We start from the raw sequence: 18,742 nt of genomic DNA on the forward strand, positions 1-18,742 counted from the left end.
CATCGAATAGAGCTACATTGCCAACGCATATACACAAGGAGTTGTTCTAGTTTGGGTTTAGAGACTCAAGAATAAGAATGGGAGCAAGAGAAAGTTAAGGAGAAACCTTAAAACATACACGACTTAAATAGCCCAAAAATACTCTGTAAATCATCATCATAACCCCCACCAGAAAAATTGCCAAGTTGGGTGACTCTCCCCACAAAAAATTCAATGATGAAATGCTTTTCACTGAAGGAGTCTTACACTAAATATTTCAGAAGGTAATTTACTCATCTGTTTTGCCAAATGTAGTTTACTTTCCTATAAATTGTCTATAAAACTGTGGTAGATCTTATCTGTGCTAAAAAATACATAAAATTGCTCATTAGAGAGGCCAGTTGAATATGATATATTCTAACTTTTAAGTGCTTGTTAGAAGTCATTTACATTGTTTTGCTTTCTAATTTAAATTTATTGATGGCTCCAGAGGCACAGCAATGTTTGCTGCACACACACGTCACTTCAACAATGCACATATGTTCTTACTGCCCCTACCTGTTAGAAAGAGTCTTAGAATTCTTCCCAAAGATAATTAACAGTTTTCAATGAACTGAAGAATTTTGTAACAGAACATGGAAGGAAACTTTTCTGTTCCCAGTATCTTTTCTTGTAACATTTATCATTCAATTCTTTAAAAAAAAAGGAAAAAAGAAAAGAAAAGAAAAGAAAAGAAGAAAAGAAAAGAAAAGAAAAGAAAAGAAAAGAAAAGAAAGAAAAAAAGCATAGCAAACATTTGGATGTATTTCAGGAGTAATCCTGAAGTTAATTCAAATTATTCACATAATTCCAAGGCTGCTTGGAATTTTTTTTTTCACATTGTGGCCACCGCGATTATTTATTTTAAAAATACAAATTTGGTCATACTGCCTTCCTGCATAAAACCTCCCAAGCATTTTCTACAGCACCTAAAAGGAAATCCAAAGCCTCCAACAGGGCATCCCTGCCTCCCTCTTTTTCTGGGTAGATGGGCTGCCCAAGAAGCCCTTTCTTCCAAGCTCACTCTCAAACTCAGGGTCTTTGCTCTGCACTCTTCCCTTTGCCCAGAGCATCCTCCAACCAGATCTTCATCTGGCTCCTGCTTCTCATCACTCAGGCAAGTAAGCAGAGCTGCCCCTTCACAGTGCTCCTCCCTGTCTGCCCCATTACATTATTTAATGGTCTTCCTTGATCTATAAAAGTTTTATGTATGATCTGCTTATCACCTGTCTCCTTGCTCCTCAAATGTAAAATCTGACAGCAGGGAACTAGTCTGTTTTCGTTGTAAGGCTCCTGCCTCTGAAACCCCCTCTAGCACATGGAACCCCACAAATGTTTGCTGATGAACATTAATTACACTGGCTCATCAGTTAAGTGCCTGGGCTTTGGAGTTGATCAATCTGGGTTCAAATACCAGGTTTGCCGATTTATTAACTCGGAAGCCTGAGTAAGCTTATCTTTTCCAAAGACTTGATTTCTTTATAAAATGGAAGTATTCACGGGGCAAGATAAACCCAAATTTAAAGGAGGTAACTGGGACTCAAGTTTCCATAGTTAAGAGCTCACACTGTTCCACTTGACACAGGCTTTCTCTTAATCCAAGTCTGAAACTTAAGATCCTTATGGATGGGTCGGTGGAGAGGTAAAAACATAGAAGCCCCAAACATTCCAAATCATCATTTTATAATAATTTTCTTTCAGAGACCTGAAAGAACCGTATTTTGAGATAATGTAAGTTGGCTCTGATGTCAGACTGCCTGGGTTCCAATCCAGCTCCTATATTTACCACTGGCCAACTCCTAAGTCTCTGAAAGGCTCAGTTTCCCGCTGGAAGGAAAGTACTTCCCTCTCAGAGAAGGGAGATGAGCAGCAATGCCATGGAAAGCAGGTAGCAAGCACCTCAGGACTTAATTGACATTGAAGCACACAAGGAACCCTAGTTATTAAGGATCAGATTGAATTTAAAGTATTTCTTACTTAGGTAAATTCAAGGACTAACATCAAGAATTAATTCCATTAGAAGAAAAAAAAACCCCATATTTTCCAACATGGAAATCTAAATGACTTTAACAAAATAAATCCCAGCTAACGCAGAGCCAGCTGGTGACCCATCTCTCAACTCAGGGTTCCTTCTGGCCACAGCAACCAATGCCTTTGCTCTTGGCATTTCCTTCCCTAACAGTCCCACTGCATGTTCTATTTACACAAGGTCATAGGAAAACATCCAGTACTATAAAGTATTTTAGAAAAAGACCCTTTTAGGACGCACTTTATTAAACACACTCTTCTTACCTAATGTCTTACTTTGAGGCTTAAAAAAAATCTTTGTTTTAAATATTTAAACTCCCTGTACTTTGTGCAGATCTAGTCTTTTTTTTTTTTTTCCCCATGTTCAAAGAATTCCATTTTGGAAGATATTCTCAGATTAAAGGCACTTTTTACTCCAGTGCACACTACCCGTTTGTTAACTTCCAAGACACAGTAGTAACGATGGTGGATAAAAAGCAACCAGAGGGTCTCTAGCATGGGGGCTTCAAGTTGTCCTTTTTCCAGAATCACACTGGCAGATTTTCACCTTGGGATAAAAATGAACCGAGTCTTAGTGTCTACAAGGACTTTAGACAATCTGTCTTGTGACACATCCAGTGGGGGATGGACTACTTGAGTGTAGACAGGGTGTGGAAGGAGGCGACGTACACAGAACTCCAACCACATCCCTTCTTCTCCGTTTCTAGCTGCATGGAAATACAGCTTTGTGTTCGGTCAGGTGACATGAAAGGTGAAAAGAGTAGCTCTCAAATTATATTTAACCTCGAATATCAAAGGTCATGAAGGGGTGCACAGATGGGCAGTTCCCGAGCCCGCGCATGCGCACGCGGTTGCTTAAGTGGGCCCCTTTTAATTCCACATGGGTTTTCCACACAGTTTCTGGCATCAAGCACCGGTCCGCAGGACACCAGAGCGCCTTTGTGTCCCTTGCTGACACTCTGGCATTGTGTTTTTCTACCCATTAACCAAGGATAAATGACCTAGATATTCTGCCTATTAAAGCCTCATTTTTCTTTTGCCCTTTTGTTCTTTAGTGTACCACATTATCAGACGCTGCACACATTTTAAAGTATTCTCAGTCTCAGATGCCCTTTTGAGGGAGTAATAGGAGGTTTTTGTGTGTGGTTCTGTGGAGATATCTGGAGTGGAATTATGTGAAGGTAATTTAAGGTTTTTCTTCCTGTCTAGTCTGAAGACAATCAGTTTAGTGAATTACTAACAGCTAATCTAGCATAAGAGGATATATCAAGAAACCGTACAAAGGCCAGAATGCTGTATTTGCATCTATTGCGAATACAAAAAATAGAGTGAACACCAGTTCCCCTACATACTACATTCTATAATTACATCTCTGCATATCATGGGTCACTTTTATTAAAAGCATCATTACTACAGTTGGCAGCAATTTACATTTTATCTTACATGATAGCAGTTTTCAAAGAAAAAAATAAAAGGACATCACAACAAAGAAAAACAATACATTTACAAAGTCATGTCTGTAAACTTCAAGGCTAGTTTAGAGCTGAGGTAATGCTGTTTTAGCTTTGTGGCTAAAGTAACAAAGTCCTTTAATTTAAAAAAGGTACCTGATTCTCTCTTCTCTCACTCTTTATTTATTCATCTATTTATTTTGTTTATACCAGTGCATTACAAGACCACGAGACAATGGAACTGTAGTTCTGTCTGGCAAGAACCCTCCCAGTAGGTTAATTTCCAAAGGGACCCTTCACATTCAACAGCTGCCTTATTATTGCTGCGCCTCGGGACAGAGACGTTCACACTAACGTGGAGATTGTCAGAGTGTATGGATGTGTGTGGATGCGCAAGTGTGGGAACCCCCATACAGTCAAAAGGGAAACAAATGAGCAAGTATGATATGTATGGTAAATTTCATCTTGACCTTCACAGCAAAAAAATTAAAATTAAAAAATTAAATATATAACTTCATACTTCCTTTGAGCAGCACTTCCTTCCATTAGTGCCACTCAGTTACAAATTGCTCTTTATTATAATACCAATGGTACCAAAAGAAAAAAAAGAAAAAAAAAGCAGAGCATTATGTAAGTTTCCTTAAAAAAGACATGATCACCTCTCAAATTTCATCTCTCCTAGGGATAATAAATAATGCACTGCACAATACTTAATGACCAAGATACCTTTTGACACACCTGTATAACATGACTTGGACTTTTTTTTTTCCTTTTTTTTTTTTGCTACACTATGTTACAGAACAGCTTATAAAACTAGGTATGAACATTAACTGTGAGTGTAAACAGTAGGACTACCACTTGTCAAAAGTTTTAAACACTTGAACTGGAACTGGTACTGGTTATTCATCATTTTCATTGTTTTCTAGTTCGTCCCCCCCATCAAGTGAGTCCAGCTCTTCACCCTGTGCCATTTCATCTTCGAAGATGGAGGACTCCGCGGTCTTGTCCAGGTTCTCCTCGGCATCGCTGCCTTCCAGGTTCTCCTCTTCCTGGAAGGCGCCCCCCTCGGCCTTGTCGGGGGCCTTTTCCTCGCCGGAGCCCACGGCGTTCTGGAGTCCTGCTAAGGCGGGGAACCCGGGCAGTGTCAATCCCCCCAGTCCTGGAGGTAGAAACATGGATGGGTAGAAGAGGCCCGGCGCCATGGTGGACAGGAGGAAGGGGTTGAAGGCGAGCGGGCTGGAGGGCAGTCCGGCCGGGGCAGTAGCAGCACCAACAGATCCATTCGCGGAGTCAGTAGCCGAAACAGCATCTGTGCTTTTCTCGGAGTCTTTGTTCTCTTCCTCGTTCTCGTTGCCCTTCTCTTCCCCTTTTGAAGTGCCGTCGTCCGGGTCCCCTTGGCCCGAAGCAGTAGTGGCGTTGCCAGCAGCAGCGGAGAGCGGGCTGTTCAGCAGCCCGCCCAGGCCGAACACGTTGGGCAGGCCCGCCACGCCCGGCAGCATGAGGGGCAGCACGGCCGCGGGGTTCTTCGTGTCGCCGCCGGCGGCCGCGGCCGTCGCCAGTCCCGGGGGGAAGCCCATGAGCCCCGCCAGCTGGAGCGACTGCAGGTTCTGGAGGTTCTGAAGGCTCGTCAGGTCCATTCCCGCGAACAGACTGTTCACCAGCAGAGGGTTGATCCCCGACGTGGAGGCCGCCGCGGCCGCCGCAGCCGCCCGGGCGATCTCGCTCTTAGGCCTTCGACCTCTTCTGCTCGCTCCCTCCCCCCGCACCACGGGGCCGGTGAGAAGGCGGTCAAACATCGACTCGGGAACAAAACCCTGAGGCAAAGGGACAGGCAGAGACAGCAGCTGTAAATGCGGCTGGCGAAAGCTGAAGTTCACTGGGGGCCCTTGGGCGGTGCTGAAAATGCTCATTCTGAATGGAGACACGGAAGCCACGATTCCATCCCAACAGCCCGCTGGTAAAACCTCGAAAGCAGACATTCTACCTTCTGGCACTTACGTTAAACTCACTGAATTGTGTGTGGAGTTGCAGAAAAATTGCTAAAGGCCGCTCCACTGGTGAGGTCAACAGCCAGTTATCAGCATATCCGTAACTACCTCGAGAAATAACGTATTGCGAGGAAGTTGAAAAGTATGGACACTGACCAAAATCACATTTTAGTATCTACCCTGGAGAACCAAAAACTATGTTCACCCCAAAACAAATATTTATAGCAGCTGTCCTCGTATTTGCCCAAGTCTAGAAACCGCCCACATGTCCTTCTACGGGTGATGGGTAAGCGCACACACGGGCATATGCATGCGTTGGAGGGATGCTTAGCGATGAGAAGGATGCTCAGCGAGGAGTTGCACAAACGTCTGACACGAGCAACCATGTGGATAAATCTCAATTATGATGTCATCTTAAAAAGGTTAGACAATTTATGCTTCTGCTAATAGGACATCCCAAAAAGACAAAACTTGGGACAGGGAACAGATCAGCAGATGCCTGAGCTGGGAAGGGTAGGGAGGGGCAAGTAATAACAAGGGAACTTGGGGTCGCACGGTCTCTATTTTGGTTGCAGTGGTGGTTCAAGAAATTACACGTTATGACTGACAGAACCATACACCAAAAGAAAAATGAGAAATTTTACTGTATAAACAACCAGAGAAATCAAGACAGCAACAAATTCATCTTGAAAAGTGGAAAAAAATTTTAGACAAAACTGTTGTATTCTTTATTTGAAAATTAAAAAAAAATATATCAGTGAATCTTAATGATCTCAACCACCACGAATTCCATTCCACAGGTAGACTGTTAACCAGGTTTACCTGGGACATTCCACCCTGTAGTAAGTCTACCTCCAAGACCGTGAACATGTATTTCTATACAATCCTTTAAAATCAGAGCTGTCAAATGAATCCGCTTTGAGCTAATGATGTATGGATATAAGAAATGAGGATGTATTATGTCAATTCTTCTCAGAATCAGTTATCACTGATTCATTCATGGTCAACAGAAAAGAAAGACAAGCTCAGGAGACCACACTTTTGTATTAATACCTCTCCAGACAGAAGCACAGTGTACTTACAGACTGCTTCACTATCTCAGTCCAGTCTGGAGCAACTGCAAACTCAGGGTTCTCTTCCAGCCACCTGGGCAGGTCCTTCATTGGAGGCGCCATAGCTCCACCCATCTGGGGAGAGGCATTTGGAAAATGATCTAAAAGCACCTGCATTCCCCCCTTCCTCTGTCTCTCTCTCACACACACACTCACACACACACAACACACACACACACACACACGTGTATCATATACAGATATTCTGGAAGAAACATGATTTTTCTTCCTTAAAAAGATGTCAGGATAAAAAGCTTCCTTCTGTGAGCTCAATTTCCTTTCCCAAATGTTCACCTTCTTTCCATTTCGTTTATTGACAACAGGCACCCTTTCTTCTCCTGTCAAAGTGTTTATATCCAATTTATTAGGGTTTCGACATCTATGTCGTTTCTGTTTCGGTTTCTGAAATGAGGAAAACAGCACATCCGCATTCTTCTGCAAAAAAATCCAAATACATATTTAGCAAGATTGTATTTAGTAATTACCCTTTCCTATAAAAATGACAGAATATAATCCAGCCATTTGTTTTCTGCTCCAAGTAATCTCTAAACCCAATGTGGGGCTCAAACTTACAACCCAGAGATCAAGAGTACACACTCTACCAACTCAGCCAGCCAGGCACCCTCAGTCAAGCCATTTTTAATTATTAGGGAAGTTACAGGAATCATTTTAAGTTATTAGAAACCATACTTTTCTTTAAAAGGAAAAAAACTCCTATTTTTTTCTCTGTACATTAAGGAACTAAATAATCACGTAAGCTGAGAATTTGCTTTTCCTTTTATCAATAACTGTGCTTCAAGTCTTTCCTTCAAATGTTTAACCAAATCACAGTACTTTTTAAAATCTTTTTTTAACTAAGTCATGGTATTTAAAAAATATATATTTTATCTATTTGAGAGAGGGGGGCGGAGGGGAAGAGGGAGAGGGAGAGGGAGAAGCAGACTGTCAGTTGAGCAGGGAGCCTAATGCAGGGCTTGATCCTAGCACCCCAGGACCATGACCTGAGCCAAAGGCAGATGATCAACAGACTGAGCCACCCAGGCACCTCCAAGTCATGGTATCTTTAAAGGAAATTTCTTCAAGTACTTTTGCTAATTTCTATTTAGTGATTTGGATGAATACAGAGATGACATCAGGTCTACAACACAGACTATATATGAGAAGCAACCCAAGGGATGAAAGGACCCATGCAGGAGGGGGCGTTCTGAGTGGCAAGGACTCAACTTAAGATGAACTCAACAAGATAAAATGTGAAATTCTCTACTTAAGTTTTTTATTTTTAAAGATTTTTAAAAATTTTATTTGACAGAGAGAGTGCCAGCAAGAGGGAGATGGCCAGAGGGAGATGGAAAAGCAGACTCCCCCCTGAGCAGGGAGCCTGACCCGGGGCTCTATCACAGGACTCTGGGATGGTGACCTGAGCCCAAGGCAGCCACTTAACCAAATGAGCCACCCAGGCACTCCCTACACTTAAGTTTTAAAAAATCCAGTTACTAAGTACATAGGGAGTAAAAGATATGCATTGCCAGCTAGCAAGCAGTTTATGAGATAAATCATCTGGAGAATATTGTTTAATGTTTAATGTTACACATAGTGTTAGTTGTTAAAAAAAAATCTTGGGCTGTATTAGCTAGTCAAATTTCTGCAAGTAACAGCTTCATACTATTCTGTGCTGGTCAGACTTGGTCTGGAGACCAGTTAAGGTACATTCATGAATGTCATCCCCATAATGAGACCACCTGAAAACCAGGCCATGTGAAGTGAAGAAATCATGTCTATTTGGTGAGAACGAAAGTAAAGAAGTGCATAACAGGTGTCTTCAAATACCTACGAGGTTGTCCTTCAGACCCAAAGCTACCTTTTAATGACAGAAACTGGGAAATGTCTGAGATGAGGAGACATTCAAGCAAAAGGCAGAGGGATGGAGGATCTCTACACTGTACAGGAGAATTGCGAGGGCTATCCTCACAGGCCTCCTCTGGACTAAACTCTGTAGTACTTACTGGTACGTAACTTGGCATATCAACAGTATAAGTAGGATGCAGCTTCAGCCATTCAACTAAATCCTTGTTTTTAGGAGCATCCTCCCCCACCAGCCTAGTCCCATCTTCAAGATTTATCACGGGGATCCGCGTGTCTGGGTCCAGCTGTCCAGGAGAAGGAATGTTTCTTGTAGGTGGGGTCTCTATATCTTCTTCAAAAGCTTTGGTCACCTCAGCATCCTCCTGCAGAAAGTTGATAGGGGTTGAATTCTCGTAGGAAGAGAGATTCCAAAAATGTCTTATCTCAAGAAAGTGCTATCCTAGCATAATGGATCTCTGACCAAAAATGGAAAAAAGTTACTTGAAACAATGTCGGTTTGGGAACAGCCATTAAATTAGAAGATAAAACTTAAATCTCATTCTTCACACTGTAGAATTAGTAATTAGGAAATTCACAGTCCATCAATGTTCCATGTTTGAGATCTTAAGCAAGCAGCTAGGGCATGGGCAGTGTAGTCTGAGCTTGACTTGCAGGAAAGGTAGCCTCTCAATCTCTCTTGGGGATCTCAGGATAACATCATTAAAGAAATTATAATTAAAAGAATGTTCCAACAGTCAACCTGTACACGGCACTCTCTGAGCCACACAATTTTATTGGCAGTACAACAACCTGGAGTAGGTATGTGTGGCAACACTGAAAATACCATGTCTATCTCAAGTCTAGCCTCTACCATGGTCCAGCCGGTGGTCCTCAAACTTACACCAAACTCCAGATACCTTTTATGGCAGCCCATTTGTCTATTCCTACTGCTGTTTCTACTTTGGTTCAGGTCTTCATCGCTGCCCCCACCCCACATTCCTACAATATTCCTAAATGATCTCCCTGAGTCTAGTTCCACCCTTCATTATTCTGACATCCCTACTGCTATATCAGAGTCCGTTTTTTAAAGTGCACTCTTCCTAAGTCAAAACAACCTGAACTATTTAAACTATTTTGATAATTGAATCCCCATCACCTTCAGGATAAAATCCAAGTTCTTTAGATGGCAATCAAGGCCCTCCCTGATCTGTATCCTACCTTGTATCCGAGCCCACATCTGCTGAACCTTGCCCTCCTTATCACATTCCCCTGCTACCAATGACTTACAGTTCATCCAACCCGGAAGGTTCTCTGGCCTCAGCCCCTTTTGCACACTGTTCTTCCTGCAACCTCTTTTCAAATGGTCAACTCCTATACAGTCTTCAGAACTTAATCAAAGTATGACCATGTCTAAGGAGACTTCATCTGTTTCTCCCCATATTCTCTTCCTGCCATTCCCCTTCTTCCTTTGTGGAATATTCACAAAGTATCCCAGGCATGCCTCACAGCTATGATACATTATTATTCATCTGTCACTCATTTTCAGTACTGAGTTCCTCAGTACAAGCACTTGTTAGGCCCTTATTCTTCACCTCCCAATACTTGGGGGTGGGGGAGCCAGCACACAAAGGGATGATTTCCACCATGTTGCTGAATGTATGATGACTGCATCCTTACTTTTCAGGGCAACACAAAACAGTCTCCAGTTTGAGTATCGACATAACAAAAGATTTCAAGATTTCAGCAAGTAACTTTGCTGACCTTTATACCTCTTCACTATTCCATTTATTTATAGATCATCATTCTCCTTGTATTTTATCTGTATGCACATAATACCACAATACCAGATAAGTAATTCCTAGATCAAAACATCTGACAATAAAACGAACAAAAATCTAAAAAATACATCCTTTAACATCTATTAGGAGTTTGGGGCTGGGTCGCTTATGTGACTTTAGAAAAAGAAAAACACCACTAAGTTCTTCAGGATGATTTCAAATGTGTGAAATGAAGAAAGTCAGCCTGAAGTTTAATATAGGATATATAATTACAATAGGAAAATAGTACCTGGCTCACATCGTTAATTCCTGATGCCTGAACTACAGACAAATATGTGCTGTGACTCAAATATTAAACACAAGAATAAACAAATAAAGGAGTGAGATGCAGAAACTCACTAACTTGTTGATGCTTATGGAGAAAGGGATTTCAGGGAACAAAAATCCATCAAAGTGTTAGGATGGTTTCAAGTGTGAAGGCTAATCACTAGTGATACAACCTTGAGGACCACACACCTAGAAATGACATTTTAACTTACAGAATAACCAGTCACAGCTGATCCATTATGAGGTATATTTTTATAAGAATCTAAGAGTAATCACATGCTCAACAAAAATGACCATTATTATGATTCGTGCATGGTAATGAATTTTGAAAATTAACTTTTAATCACCCAGATGCTTCTGTTTCAATCAGACCCCACCAGAGGGCAAATTCCAGTGAATGCTATTTTGTCATTTCTAAACTTTTCACTCAACCACGACTTTTACTACCCTTTTACAGTTACTGAGCTTTCTGGAGGTTTCAAGAAATAGAAAATAAGCAATAAGAATAGGGATGAAAAAAGTAAAAGATATTGAAACAAGCATCTCCCTCCTTTCAGTTTCAAATTTCAGCATTTCCCAAACTGTGATCCACAGGGAAAGGGCACATCACGGTTCCTGGAGCACCAGCTCCTTGTGCACAAACCAGTTCCAGCACCATTATGTTGATTCAGGTTCCAAATCGATAAGGATTAAGATACCTAGTACTAATTTGTCCTTTAAAAAGGGATCACATGTAATCAAGTTCTTTGGGGGTAAAACCCTCATCATTTCGTAGGCAGCACATTTTTAGGTGGCACGGTTGAAGATTAGGGAAGAGAGCTGTTTTGATTACACTGCACTCAAGTCCTCTGAATTGAAAAAGAAAATGTCAAAATACATTGGCACATACATTTCATACAAACCTAAACTAGCACAGACCTTTATTCAGTTGAGACTTTAAAGGCAGCTACAATTATAGAGGTAGAAGAATTAGCAATCACTAGCTTTGTATATGAACACAAATCTTAAGTCTGGAATAAAACATTTATACTAATCTAATAAACGCCAGGGCCCAAACAACATTATTTTTAAGAGCAGAAGCTTTTTCCGCCTCAGGAATTCAGAGATAACAATTATAGGCTCAGAAGAACATGTTTTTGTTTTGGGCTAGTCTTCCGAGAGTAATCAATATATCAGGATCTTGGGAGGAATAAATCCTCAAGCTACATTTGGTTCAGGCCGAGTGATCTGTATCAATGCTCAACACAATTTTTCAGCTCAGAACCATGACTGTTCATTGTGATCCTATTTCTTTAGTGGAAGAAGCCAGCTTTAATACCACATCACTGAGAGGAGCACAGGCCAGCGTCGTCAGAATGGCAGGACTCTGGCTGCCACTGTGGGCACACACAATGGAAGTGAGCTCCTGAACTTACTGCACTCAATGACGTCCGTTTGTGGCTCATGAAAAGCAGATCAAGACCCTCCACGTTTTTCCTCCTTCCCCGCCTCCTCTTCATAGGAGGCTCTCCATCCACTAGGGAGCCATTAAGCAGATGCCTCGTGGGTGTGCGTGACAGGCCTGCCTGGAGCAGCTCCATTTGAGTCTTAAAGGCATCGGACACCGGTGTTGAGACATTAGGCAAGATAAACTTTGAAGTAAGAGATGAAAAATTTGAGGTAGAGCTTGCTGCCTCTCTTGAGGCCTTTGATAAATCTACAACTTTTTCTTGTCCATTTTCTGAGACCACCTGAGACTCCCGCAGCTGGGCAACCATTTCCATGAGGTTCCGCCGCTTGGCAGCTCTTTCGGCCTCGATTTCAATTTTTCTCCTCCTCCTCCTCCGCTGGCGAGGGACAGAGAGGTTTAGGGCGTCTTCCTATTGAAAAATTCCAACAGAATAATGAGCCTAAACTGTATCTGCTACACGGGCTGGATTTCAGAAAGAAAGAACATGAAGCTTCAGCAATTACACATTCATAACCGCTGAAAATGGCTGAGGGAATGGCAGCTGTCTTTAACTCTTGGGAGGACCAGGGAGCTGTGAGCTCCTAAACCGAGTGATGATTTAGGGCACTTGCCTATAAACCGCAAAACAAACTTACCTTCGACAACTGAGGAGAAGTTGTGAGGTCCTCGCTCCCACTGATGCTAGCCTGGCCGACCATGGAGAGCTCGGCAAAGCTCCTCTTCTGCAGGGGGCTGTCCATGGTGGGTGGTGTGTAACCAGGGATGAGGCCCTGGAAATCAAACATCTGGCGCCTGTTTACCGGCCATTTGCCTTTCAGCACTGCTTCACAGATGTTGTCTAATCGGTTTATCATTACTCGGTCCTGGAGGGAGAAGAAAAGTCACACGAAATTGTAATAAAGACATGGTGAAAATTACCAGATAAATATTTCCATCAAGATGCTAAAGAGCCTAAGAGGTTTAAAAGTCAATCCATGGGCAAAAAGTAAAACAAAGAACAAGCAAATAAATTAACAAAACCTGCCAAAACTGCTCTGCTCTGCTGGAAGGTGCTAAAGGTTGCTCCAACAGAGAAAACTTAATATTTTTTAATTTGAACACTGGATCACATAAATTAGAAAACATTACATAGCCACTTCTATTTCAAAAGTAACTTTTCTTCAAGTTAAAGAACTGTTGGTGAACACCCGCAGACAACAATGGAACCCTGCATTTAGCTTCTGGACGCTCTGGTGCTTCAGATCCACTGGCCGGATCGCAGTCTGTCCCAGGAAGTGGGACATCATTAGCGTCACTATTAATAAAGTTCAGCATTACGAAATGGGCACCAACCTAGGAACACCTAATGAATGTCAATTTGCATTCCCCACCTATTATCACTTCAAATTTCATTGAAGCGTGTACATTAAAAATTTCTAATTACAGCTCTTAGGCCCAGTTTCCATAGATTAAAAGTGTCTGCTACGATAGACCTCTAACTGATCTGGGAAACTCCCTTCTCGCCTCAATAAGGGGGATCAGCATAACAGGGTATAGGGAAGAAAAAATGTCTTTGAGAGGAAACTCCTTCAGCTAAAAATTTCACATTGTCTCTTGTACAACTAATACTATGGAAGTTCAGCCTGGGGATGAGTCAACTGAAGCTGTTTTTATGTTGTTTGTTTTAAACCAGATAGCCCTGTAATGGTGATTAGGGTGATTATGTCCCCACCCTGAAAAGCAGATCCAAATTACATACGGATTTATTATAAAATTATGCTAGTCAGCCAAAAAAGTAATTTCCATTTTGCTTTTGGTTATAGATAACTACATTTGGAATTATCTCATGATGTATTGGAGCAAATGGGTCAACAGCCTACCCTCTCTGGAGTTAAGATGACTATGGGTTTCCAAACCTACAAAGAGGTCTTAAATCTGGAAGTTCTGTTTTAGATTTAAAAAAATTAAAACACACATTTTAAAAAGTCCACAAATTTTCTCCTGTGCACTGTTGGTAGGACTGTAAATGGTGTGTAACTGCTACAGAAAACAGTCTGGAGGGTCCTCAAAAGATTAAAAATAGAATGACATGTGACACATCCATCCCACTTCTGGGTGTATATCCAAAAGAACTGAAAGCAGGATCTCAAAGAGATACTAGTACCCTCATGTCCTCAGTAGCACTATTATAAACCAGGGCATGGAAGAAACACAAATGTCCCAAGGACAGATGAATGGGTAAAGAAAATGTGATATATACACACAATGGAATATTATTCAGCCTTAAAAAAGGAAGGAGATCCTGTCACATGCTACCATATGGATAAATGTTGAGGATAAGGTGAAAATAAGTGAAATAAATGTGCCCCCAAAGGGCAAGTATTGCAAGATTCCACTTATATGATGAAGCATCTACAGTAGTCAAATTCACAGAAACAGAAAGTAGAGTAGTGGCTGCCAGAGGCTGAGGGGAGAGGAGAGGGGGTTGTTCAATGTGTATAAAGTTTCAGTCCCACAAGACAAAGAGAGTTCTGGAGATCTGTTTTATAGCAATATGAATGTACTTAGAACTACTGAACCATACGCTTAAAACTGGTTAAGATCATAAATTTCATGTTACATGGTTTTTACTACCATACAAAAAAATTTAAAAAGAAAAAGAAAGAAAAAAAGAAAAAGAGAAAAAAGAGCAACATTTCATGTTGCTAAGGGCAAGTCTGTGGAAACAACAACCCATAGACTACTGCACAATGTGACTACTAACCTAAAACACCTCAAGGAACCAAAAATACAGGCAAGATTCTTATCTTTCCTTCATGTCACCTTTCCTGTCCTATTACAAAAGGACTGCACAGACTTTAAAACATGAGAAAAATCTACAGTCTTCATACACTGTCAGAGTCTACCTTAAAATTCTCTGAAAAATCAAACCAGAATGATTTCCTATATTCCACTCTTTTTTGGCCCACAAAATAAAATAATAATAGTAATAGTAATAGTAATAGTAATAATAATAATAAAACAACCCACCCACCTTAGGCCAAAATGAGAAAGCAAAAGTTCTTTCGTGAAGGAGCTGAGCTACTGAGGGATCGCCATCCTCCATGTAGAACCCATCTCGGGTTTCATCCCTAGCAGTGCTCATGGAGGCATTGCTCTCTTCATCAAAATTCTTCCCTCTAGAGACAGCTCCTGCTGAGAAATGAATTCACGTGCATTACTCACAACCAAAGTGTCAGTGGAAAAGAAGTTTAGAGAGGACATGGTAAAAAAAATTTGAATACCAATCAGTTCCATTTTATTGAGTACCTACTATATGGCTAGGATGGCATTAGGTATCTTACAGTCTTGTTGTTTCAAGCTGGTGATGGCCCCTTCATGCAGATGGTGCTACTCTCATTTTACAGATGAAGACGCAGGCATGGTTAGGTAGGTGACATCACTAGTTATCTGATGCTCAGAGGAGGCGAAATGACAACCAAGTCTGACTCAGAGCCTCTCCACACAATGTCCCTCCACACAGGAGAGAAGACTAACAACCAGTGGGAGTACCAAGGCCCAGCTCCCCAGAACAGTACAATAGAAGGCTTAATTTTTACTCTGTGTTGGGAATAGCAACCTGACTGCAACTTACAAAGAAAACTGGTTATTTTCAGATTCTGCATCTACCCTTTACTTCTGACTTAAATCTAAAATTAAGCATCATTTGTTTCAAAATAATTACCAGTATTTATTCAGTGAATTCTCCTTCACATTTAATTGTCCAAATTAAAATCATGTGGAATTCTTAATACACTGCTACTACAAAGTTAACTCATTTTTTTTTTTTTTTTTTAGATTTTATTTGTTTATTCATGAGAGATAGAGAGGCAGAGACATAGAGGGAGAAGCAGGCTCCTTGTGGGGAGCCCGATGCGGAACTCAATCCTAGGACCCCAGGATCATAATCTGAGCCAAAGGCAGATGCTCAACCACTGAGCCACCCAGGTGACCCATTAACCTCAATTCTTAATCCGGAAATTGTTACAGGTCTTCTGAGCGATTAAGTAGTTCAAAATTCATACACATAAGCATACATGTAAGCATAACTCGAAAGTACCTATTCACAGAAGTAACTGTACACTAATTACCCTTGAAATAAATAAGAGCCCTTGCCATGTGCTGGGGAAGGATGGTCCTGGCATAGCTGCCATAGTGGGATGGGGAGAGAGGCCCAAGCAGCCCAGCATTACCTTCAAGCTGGGAAGACTCCTCTGACTTATCGTCATCCTCCAGCTTTTCTTCTTCATCCTCTTCAGAGCCTTTTTCTGAAATGGACTTGGGTCCTGTGTCTGCAGTGACCTCCATTCCTTTCAGCTCGCTTCTCACCGAGCCGGCCTCAGCCTCACACCCCTGCTTACTGTCCTTCTCCCCGCCATCCACCTCTTCATCGTCCTCCTTCCCCTCAGTTTTTTCTTGGGTGGCCACACTGCCTGACTCCTCCCCTTTGCCTTCACTTTGTCCTGTAGCCTTTTCCTCCTGGACATGAGCAGATGAGAGGATGGCAGGAGTCTGGCCAAACCCGACGGCCAGTGGGCCCAGGGAGGACATGTTACCAGCCCCTCTGTTCTGAGCAAAGTTTTTGTGTGCGTCCAAGAACGACAACTCGGGGTCATTGAGGATGTGATAATCCGTCCGACTGACCCCATGTTTAGCAGCACCGACCAGCAAGTCTCGGTCATGCCTCCCACATTCCCACCACTCTGGCAAATCCAAACTCGGCTGGCAGAGCTTCAGCCTCTCCCCCAGCTGAGGGTGATGGAGCACCTGCTCGCGGATTTTCCGTAGCAGCTCAATGCGGTAGAGTGTTCTGGAGGCACGCTCTTCTGTGATTGGCTCAATCATGGAGGAGAGGTCAGGTGGTTCTGTTAACATGAAAACAATTGTATTCATTTGAAAGAACCCTAAGTATTGCTTTAAACTGCTCACCCTCTATTTTTCACTTTATTTGGCCTTTTACTATAGAACTTCTGTTACGAAAAGCACTTACCATCATCTGGCTTAGTGGGCATTCGACACACTCGCCTACACATGGCTACAAAACAACTGAAATACTTTTCCAAACTCTCATCGGACTTCTTGTCGAGTCTGGCAAAGGCTCGAAATTGGTTCCAGTCAAACTGCTGTTTCATGGGGTCGAAAATAACTCCAAAAGTAGAAACCACACGGTAAAAGTCAGCCTCTTCTCTTCTTGTCCACCTAGGAGCAAGGAGACATTAGCTTCAACTGCACTTGAGCAAACAGTCTTAACGCTTATTCATTCTTCTTCTCTTTTCCCCTAAACTTAACACATGGGATGTATTCTGGGGGCGAGAGACAGGCTGCTTTGATGTCCTGAGACTTCCTCTGATCAGCGTCTGGGACGTGATTCCTGTCTCTGGCTGGTCGAGAAGGGCAGAGAAGAGAGGCCCATCCCAGGAGCTAAGTAAAACCCCGAGGACACTCACTTTTGCCGTTTCTCAGATATTATAGCTTCCCTTTCTGCTTCTAGTGCTCTCACTTCCTCCCGGGGCCGTCGCCTCCGCCGGTCAGTCTTCATTAGGGCCTCTTGCCTCATTTGTTGCCTTTTATAGCTGCGCTGATAGGCAGTAATGAGCCGGCGCAGACGGGTAGTCAGGGTCGAGGTGTTGGGCCAGTAGAGTTGGCCTAACTCAGCAGTACTCTCACTGGGCTTGCCTGGGGAAGTGGAAAAAAAGATTTCTGAAATGTATAGCTGCAATCTTGCAATACACAGGATTTTCCATCAAAACAAGATGACTCATTAACATTCAGATGACAGTGTGGGAAAGGTTATCTCAGTGTTCATTTTAAAAATATAAATAAATAAAGGATAATATTAGTATGAAACTTACAAACTTTTTTTTTTTTTTTTACTCCTTAGGGGGTTCTCGAGAAGCAAGTTTACATCGCCGTTTTATGTAAGGAAACATACTTTATGCCATGAACTATACTATAACGATGCTCTTCCGTAACATACTTAGAATAATAATCTTGAACATAAAACATAATCACATAATTGATAGTTATTCATCTGACATTAGGGAGGAGGTCAGCATTCCAAAAACTTGCAGGGTTTCAGATACCTAGCAAATGTCCTACTCCCAAGAGATATATTTCTAAAGATGCTTAAACTTTTCCACAAACTGGTATATAAATATATACAAAGTATCTCAGTCCAAAAAAGTAGTTATTTCATCAAAGAAATTCAGTGTAATGCATAACCCACAATAAACAAGAATTAAAACTGTTCACAAAAGGGACGAGTCAGTATAGAAGGAATAACATTTTAAGATATCATCGTCATAAAGAAGCAGAAGAGCGGGTATGTGAATTATGCCTGCACGGCACACATTTGCTCCGCTCTGTGGGCTTTTTACAGAGCCTTACCTGTGGTGCGTATGTCCATGGCTTCCTCTTTATCTTCTGGAGGAGAATTTGCAAATTCCTTGAAGGGAAAGCAAGAAACAGAATTTTTATAATTTGGGGTTTGATTTTGCTTTATCTTATTAAGAAATGGCCATTATCTATAAAGTTTAACAAGTCTTATATGGGCAGATGATATTTTAATGGTGTTGTAAAAGTCAATATACTCTAGTTCTTACATCTATTTCATCCTTGAATGGTGTCCTGGTTGGTTTATATTCTGGGTCTTCATCTTCTCTATCAAATTCTCCCCTATATTGAAATTGTTTAAAAAAAAAAAGTGTAAATTGTACAGATAAACAAGAGA

At 41.7% G+C, this 18,742-nt stretch overlaps 1 protein-coding gene across 3 annotated transcripts in view; it reads right to left on the reverse strand.

Moving 5' to 3' along the window:
* Positions 1-3,419: 3,419 nt before the first annotated feature.
* CHD7 (chromodomain helicase DNA binding protein 7) overlaps positions 3,420-18,742 on the reverse strand; it is a 192,200-nt gene continuing 176,877 nt past the window's right edge. For 2 of the 3 annotated variants that reach the window (XM_077876850.1, XM_077876851.1), the window contains exons 27-38: positions 18,615-18,687; positions 18,400-18,457; positions 17,460-17,688; positions 17,003-17,211; positions 16,206-16,877; positions 15,008-15,168; positions 12,630-12,857; positions 11,960-12,403; positions 8,601-8,822; positions 6,892-7,032; positions 6,568-6,672; positions 3,420-5,311 (exon numbers count right to left, since the gene is read on the reverse strand). In XM_077876850.1, coding sequence (XP_077732976.1) covers positions 4,397-5,311; positions 6,568-6,672; positions 6,892-7,032; positions 8,601-8,822; positions 11,960-12,403; positions 12,630-12,857; positions 15,008-15,168; positions 16,206-16,877; positions 17,003-17,211; positions 17,460-17,688; positions 18,400-18,457; positions 18,615-18,687 — 3,457 coding nt within the window. In that variant the 3' untranslated portion in view covers positions 3,420-4,396. The remainder of the gene's footprint in view (positions 5,312-6,567; positions 6,673-6,891; positions 7,033-8,600; positions 8,823-11,959; positions 12,404-12,629; positions 12,858-15,007; positions 15,169-16,205; positions 16,878-17,002; positions 17,212-17,459; positions 17,689-18,399; positions 18,458-18,614; positions 18,688-18,742) is intronic. The other variant, XM_077876852.1, reaches the window with a different exon arrangement.

This window comes from Canis aureus, chromosome 28 (assembly GCF_053574225.1).
Source record: "Canis aureus isolate CA01 chromosome 28, VMU_Caureus_v.1.0, whole genome shotgun sequence".
In the NCBI taxonomy this organism is placed as follows: Eukaryota; Metazoa; Chordata; class Mammalia; order Carnivora; family Canidae; genus Canis; species Canis aureus.